The 7665-nt window shown below is 39.5% G+C and overlaps 1 protein-coding gene across 1 annotated transcript; it reads right to left on the bottom strand.

Moving 5' to 3' along the window:
* Positions 1–1123: 1123 nt before the first annotated feature.
* On the bottom strand, positions 1124–4922 carry fgf19 (fibroblast growth factor 19). Its single transcript, XM_031877146.1, has 3 exons — positions 4712–4922; positions 4507–4610; positions 1124–1444 (listed from the first exon to the last, which is right to left on the bottom strand). Exons 1-3 carry the CDS (start codon positions 4920–4922, stop codon positions 1124–1126), a joined length of 636 nt encoding a protein of 211 aa, XP_031733006.1.
* Positions 4923–7665: the final 2743 nt, after the last annotated feature.

Raw genomic sequence — 7665 nt, 5'->3', positions numbered from 1 at the left:
GATCTTAAAACCACAGACCCCTATCCATTTCTTGCTCAAAAGGGCTAATTTTGTGGGCAAGTATTTTTATATAGAATCTGCAGTTACCTTGGAAAAAGAATCATAAAGAAGTTTTTCCTTTTTGCATTGCGTGGCTGTTGCGTGAACCAGCACAAGTTTCGATTGAGTTACGTTACATGTCAGAATAGTAAGAGAAGTCTACACATGGCAGAAAATCAAAGAGAGAGGTTTGGTGGTTTAAACTTCAACCAATGCAAATTGCTGCTTTATATGCAACAGGAAACATCACACATACAGAAAATGCAACAGTGCATTCAATAAAGCATTCAAGGTTTTTACAGTCAAACTGCTAGACCTTTAAACAATTAAATAAATACAACTATACTACTGCACTGCAAGAAAAAACACTTTGTCAGGCATGGAATAGTAGTCATCTCTTTAACTTACTATTATATTGCAGTTCATTTTACGAACATGCTGATCCTTATCTGCAGGTAAGTAGTGTGCCTCCTCTTCACTTCACTGAGGCAGTGTACCCTGAGACTCCTCATGTGCTGAATCACTCTTTGTATAAGATGGCAAACAAGTCTGCAAAATGTCTGATGGCGTTGGTGCTCCTTAATGTGCCTCTACACCTGCTGATCAAACACTGTGACCAATAGTGTACTATTCATTCACTTTTTCAAGTTTCCGTGGGCGCTACTTGTAGTTGATCTATGGTCAGCCATCATGTTACCGTGTCTTTATTCCAAACAAACCAGATGGTCAAACACATCCCTCCCTGTGGGCCATAGGCTGCTTTTTGGGGAGGAAGAACGAGAGAACTTTGGGTGTTTGTTCAGTAAATGTAAAGGTTGTTCCTGAAAGTGACAGAATAGAACATTATACTCGGTACAGGTGTCGTTCTCCTCTCTGTAGGACACTGCACTTGTATTGTGTTCAGTCATGTCTGACTGGACAGAGCTGGCAGGATGTCGCGGCAGCCTTTCCGGCTGCAGGCTGGCTGAACGTGCAGTCAGTTCCTGGTTCTACAACATGCAGTGAGGAGTGCAGGTTCTCAGGCCTAAGACAAAGTAGAACAGCTCATGATACATCCGTTTACTGGTGTCTCAGAGCGCCCGTCTCATCTCTCATGGAAGCTGGGACTGTGAATGATCTGAGAGAGCTTTCCAAACGAGTCCATCGAGTCCACAGGTTCTTCTGTTTGTGCTGTGCTCTGCTGCGGCTGGTCAGGTACGTCCAGTCCAGGGGACGAGGCCTGATCCACGGTGCTGATCCTTGGGAGGAACTGGGCCAGAGCCGGTACGCCCCGGTCTCGACCCTGCAGCCTCTGCCTGTGGTTTCCCAGACTGAGCAGAGCTCCGTGTCTGTCAGAGACATAGATGTTGTAGCCGTCCGGCAAGATCTGCTCTCTGAACGTGCAGTCATCTCTGCTGTAGGTGTGCTGGAAATGATGGGACATGTCCACATATAAAGATAATCATGTTCCACAACATATTTAAATGACACTTGGCTGTGAGGAAACGACACCTGAGGCAAATGACTTTGTTTTGAATTAATTGTAACTTTGGGAATGTATTGCTTTTATTTGATATGACTTTACATTATCTGTCAATGTGGTCCCAGATTATAAATTGTCCTTGATGTACTCTTCTACTAGCAGCAGACTTTCCTCCTTGCTCCTGTTTGTTTTCTTTTTTCTTCCAAGTCAGCAAATTTGCTACAGTTTTATCCCTATGCATACATTCTTAAATATATTAGATTGTGGTTGATTCTATATATTAAATGCTACTGGAGATATGAAATACTTCACACAAATAAAATCACCTGTGACCTCTGTTTTTGCAGAACAAGATTTCACAGTTCTTTAATATTTAAAGCAATACTATGTAACCTTTGAAGGAATCACACATTCTTCCTCTTACAAAGGACAGGTTCAATTCACAAGTAATAAAATGCACCTATACTCATTTCAATATGCTGCTTTAGCCTTCAGCCTCACTTGGTCCGGTAGGTCCAGTAGCGTATGATGTTGGCTAATGTTAGCAAACAAAGGAAGACTGGATCGATACTACACCATGACAGACATTACATCAGTTTGCTCTCTTCATGACGCTTCTCTCCTCATGCTGGTGCTGAATCTCTTTAGACTCTTTTTTTTAGAACCAATTTATGATGTTTTATTAACTAAACAATTGTTAAGAAAATAATCACCAGTTAATCACTAGTTGCAGCCCTAAAATATATTAAAATACAATAAACCTTCGGTCATATTATGCTCCAACGGGAATCCTGTGCACATATTGCACAGTATAGGAGAAATGCAGCGAATCCTGATACAATGGTTCCTATGACATCTTACCAAAAGTTACTCTTCATTTTTTGTACTCTTCATTTTTTCTTACAAAAGCCAGTAAAACCTGTCAATGTGCTCGTTACATGTATACAGTCTTTTCAAAATAAACTTCAGTCTTCACAGGAAACTACTTAGTTAGGTTCAGGAAAAGATCATTGTTTGGGTTGAACTAACTACGGTTACTCAAGTACCCAAACTATGTGACAAATAAATCAAAGTAGCTTTCTCATTTCACATGTGGAACGAACAGCTGTCTCCCTGATGACAGATCAGAACCCCACAGCCCCTCGTCTCGGGGTGGGCATACCTACGATTTGATTTTAAGGGATGTGTATGTATGACAGCACATTATATTTCTTAGGTATAACTACGAATGCTAATAATAGGGTTCCGGCTCATTTTTGCCGCAGGGCTCCCCAGCAGGTTAATTAGGCTATCATCTTTTTTACAGCCAAACCATGAGCTTTTACTTGTTATTTGTTTTTTTTAATGATTTATTTACCTGTATTTGGTCCATCTCGCAATGGCATTTTTTCAGTTTTCTTTACTCGTATCCATATACAGTAGGTTAAAAAATTGCTCTGGCAGCAAAATAAATCCTAAATTAGAATGGCAGTTTCCCTTACGATTTGCATGAATGGTGTTTTTAGATAAAAGGCCCCAAAAATGGTGCTGCAAGTTCTTCGACGGCTGTTTACTTTGACCACAGAGAGACAGTCAGAGGCCAAGGTTGTTATTGCTGCTGCTGGGTCTTGTCATTCAGGTTTTTCACTTTGCAAACACATCCTACCCTGCACCGCACTGGACAAAGGTTGATGAACTGGTCGTCTGTTTCAATGAATGAGTGACTGGCATGCAGTGTTTTCTGAACATGGAAGCTGATTAACAACATATGAAAAGCAGCAGGAAAGCTCAGGTCAACAGTTCCTGCAGAAATAGTTCCTGGAACATCTTTAGAAAATGTACTCTACCAATTTTGGCAAAGCATTGTTTCAGCTGCATTGCTAAATTTAGAAAATGTAAAATCTAATAAATATCACATCATTGTTTTACTCTTATTTTTTGTGACAATAGTTAAAAGAGCAATTATAAGTAAAAGTGTGAGTTTCATTTATATTTGAGTCATATTGTATGAGCAGTCTAGGTGTAACATGGTCTATCTACTTATTTATGATCTTACAGATTTCAAAACAGCCAATAATAATGGAATAAACTAGAAAAGCCTAAAAAAGGATACAATGTGACATGTGCAGAGAACACAGTCCCATGCACAGACACACAAAATACCTAATGCATATATTTGGCTCAACAAGGCAACATATGCTATCTAGCAAAGAGCTAGTGTTAAGAGCAGCAGCTAAGTATTCAGAACAAACTGGGCATTTCTGGGATTTCAAAGATGTTCCCTGGGCAGAAGACACAAAGATATTAAGAGTCTCCTTTTCTTTGGCCGAGCACGAAGCAGCAGCTGATCTACTGAGAGGCTGACTGGCTGACAGGTGAGGTGGTGCACATTGGTCACAACTCTTTCTCCAAAAGTGACATAGTGAAATAAAAATGTAGCAGTAAATAATGACACTATGAATACAACTCATCTTCAAAAGGCATTATGTCACAAAAGACCTCTATGCAATAGTAATGACATCGTCACATTAATACTAACTTAGTTATTCAGTTATTACTTATTGCTATAAGTTATTAAATTACTTCATAGTACATTTCTATATTTCACTCGATGTACTGTATTTATTCATATGATTTATTTCATTTAATCTCTTTGATGTTGGCCATTCTGCTGTTCTGGTATTCCTGCTATATTCAGAGACTTGAATTTAATCTGTTGGGTAAATAAATGTTTGTGTAATGGATTATACATTTTAATATCAGATAATTTGACTAATTTGATAAATATGTATCCTAATCATCATCACTCTGCAGTGGTAAATAGACTAAATAAACTTTTACTTCTCTTGTCATTAAGTAATCTCCCTTAATGACACGTGACTTTTCATAAATATGAAAAAATAAATCAGGCTAATGAACTATTTTTGGATGAATAATAACATCTGCAACTTTACCACCAATAAACAACAAATGTACAGTAGCAATAAACAGACGGTAGCTTGTCACTTTGTCATATAAATCCTTACCGATGAGTACAGTCTTCCATCGCCTTCGATGCAGAGAAACCGTGCGCTTGCTACTCCTCTGATGACAACAGAGCCGGGATCCACTGGACTGATCTCCAGCAGGCCTGCAGATCAAACGTTCATCGGTGTGAGAATCGCACCAAACCTCCTCCAGTCATCACAGTCTTCAGCCTGTTAAGTCTGTGTTTTAAAATGCCTGACTTACTGTACGGAGTCTGGAGCGCAGAGCCGTGGATCTGTCCATCCTCACTGATCAGCAGGTGTAGTCCGGGCCTGGCGGCGTACAGGTGCTTGAGTCGGACCGACTGGCCCCAGCTGTGGGCGATATGGGGACCCTGGTCCGATAGGGGCACGCAAACAACGTCGAAAGCTAAAAACATATTGGCGACGGATACGGTGACTGCGAGCAGCAACATGGTGTGTCAAATCCTCTCAAAGCGCTCTGTCGCTGCTCCCTCCAGTAGGCAGAGTGAAATAAGTTAGTCTCATCCTAACCCAGTCTTTTAAATATGCCCTTATCAGCAGCAGATAACCCCTTTTCCCAAATCCAGTTCCTAGAAGCAGACCACAACACACCCCTGAACTACATCCAACTGATAGCTCCATTGGCCATGAGCAAGCCCCCACGCGAGCCTCTGTCATGTCTATGATCAGTATACTCTTTATTCAAAACTCTGTCAATTCATTGCGGTATTAAATATTATTAAATAGCATGCTCTCTAAAAAATACGACTCAGAACACGTTATAAAGCATCAGGAAACCCTTTTCAATACGACATACATCCATATATCCTATAACACAGAATGACATTATTGTTACTCACAATAACTTCATCCAGCAGATATAGTGGGAGCATGCCTGCATTCCAAATTCAGAAACTGTCATTGTAACCGTTTCTCGGTAAATGATTTGCATGTGGAATGTGCCAGAAGACATTAATGATGTAGTCAAAGTTGCATGCATGTAGTTGTAATTGTGTGCGGATATGGGAGGAAACATACACTTTTACTCTTCTTTGAATTTGGCACAACCTCTTGACTGAACTTGTGTGGTGGCTTCACCTGCTGCTCCAAGGGCTCATCATGGGAATGATACTATTAAGCTACACAGTTTATCATAGTGAAAGTTTGTGGTACACCTATTTGTACTTGAGTATTTTCATTTGATGCTACTTTCTACTTCTCCTCCACCACAATTCGGAGGGGAATATTGTATTAAACATACAAAACGTGATAAGCTTACAAAATATGTTATACTATTATATATCACAACAAGTAGTAGTAGTAATAGTAGTAGGCAAGGCAAGATGTTGTTGCATCTCATACACAGGCTGATACAATGTGCTTCATCATGTCATGAATCAATGTCAGCATAACATGAATTAAACAGTGCAGAAGTAGTATAGGCTAGTTGCAGGATTAGTAATAGTTGAAGTTGTAGTAGACCTAGTAGTACAAATAGTATAGCTGTTGTCGTATTAATAGACGTAGTCGTAGTAGTAGTAGTAAAAGTGACAGTAGTTATATTGTTGTAAGTTAAGAGCAGTCTAGCAGAAGGAACAGAAGAACCAGCCTCAGTGAACCTTGGCTTGTGCCTATAGACTCTATGTCTTATATTGATGGTCACGTTGCATGATTATGTTACATAAAGTGCCACCAAATACTCTGTCAAATTGCACGTTTTGTATTTGTGGATAGGGTAAAGTCTACAGATTGGTCTGAATCCAAGCGGAGCTGTAAAATTGGATCACTCCACCTTAAAATAACACACTTATTTCCACTCTTATCCATTCTGGCCTGTGCTTCCGCTCATCGGCCTTGTATTTACGTAAGAGTTAAACTATAATGGAGAGTAAACATCAGAATTCACCAAAAGGCTCAGATTTCAAAAGCTTATCTTTTGGTTTTTAGATCTGTAAATTGATCTAGTCTGTGTTTTGACACTTTGACAAGTGTTTTTTTCCCCTTGTGTCTAAAATATGTGCACAGCTTCTGTCACTAGATGGCAGCCGAGAATAGGAATGAACTGAATGAGCTAACTTCATTGTTTTTATTTCTTTAACACAACCAGAACGTTTTACAGAAAAAGTGTTCGGTATCATTGCAGTTTCTAAATCTAGATTTATGTTTTCTATTACTTTATTTCTTCACTTTATTTCTGTTTTGTGATTTTCATGTATTACTTGAAAGAGTCTTTTAAAGTGATCTATTTATCTACCAACCCTAACCCTTGAGACTTTTCTTAATTGACATCTCCCTCCCTCTTCCCACTCTCCTGTGACCTGTCAGGGTGGGACAATTTACAATTCTATCATTCTGATCAGTACATTATGTACAGTTTTGTTGATTTTGACCTCATGTAATTCCCAGCATAGCTACAAATTTCAACCTGAGCAGATATCAGCCGAAAAAACAAAAAAGCACTTTAAGCAGACACTTGACTCACACTGAGCGTTATTAATAAGAACACATTCTCACTTCTTATTTGTCAAACACCAATGTTTTGTCAGGGGTACTAAGCTTCAAACGGTGAAGCTCTAGGTACCTCTCTAGCATCAGTTTTGGACGTGGCAGGGACGGCAGTTTCCACATATTACATGCATACTGTTTAAAAAAAAGAAAAAAAACAAACTTCTCAGGAAGTTCGATTCAAGCAAAAAAACAGCTTCGTAGTGAGTAACAAACGAGTCACGTGACTAGCGGCTCATGTGACAAAATGCCAACATATACTTTTAGTTTCTCGTGGGACTCAAAAAAAAGTCTCCTGGCTGAACCTACCGTCTCTCCTGCCCACGCTGTGTAGACTATCTCGCTCTATATACCAGGTCAGTCACTCTGACCGTCTAATAATGACGCAGCTGGATTTACATTGGCGATAGTGAATCACATACAGACGTGCTTCCATGTGTTGGTATGAGATGGCGAGGAGCACGGACCAACTGTCGGTATTTGACGAGTTGGGAGTGACCCTGGTTTGCTAATAACATTACCAATTACCTTGTTTTATTCAACAGTAACGATGTTTACATGCACACTAAAATTGCACTGCAATTCAGAATTTGACAATATTGTAAAGATTAAAAGGGTGATGCAAACATGCAGAATATTTTCCTGTAAAAAACACATTGAGAATACACCAGTATGACCAACAACTTCAAT

This window comes from Anarrhichthys ocellatus, unplaced genomic scaffold (genome assembly GCF_004355925.1).
Source record: "Anarrhichthys ocellatus isolate YVR2014 unplaced genomic scaffold, GSC_Weel_1.0 scaffold127, whole genome shotgun sequence".
Taxonomy (NCBI): Eukaryota; Metazoa; Chordata; class Actinopteri; order Perciformes; family Anarhichadidae; genus Anarrhichthys; species Anarrhichthys ocellatus.
Note: the sequence above shows the minus strand (reverse complement) of the source record. Positions and strands in the feature narration are given on the sequence as shown.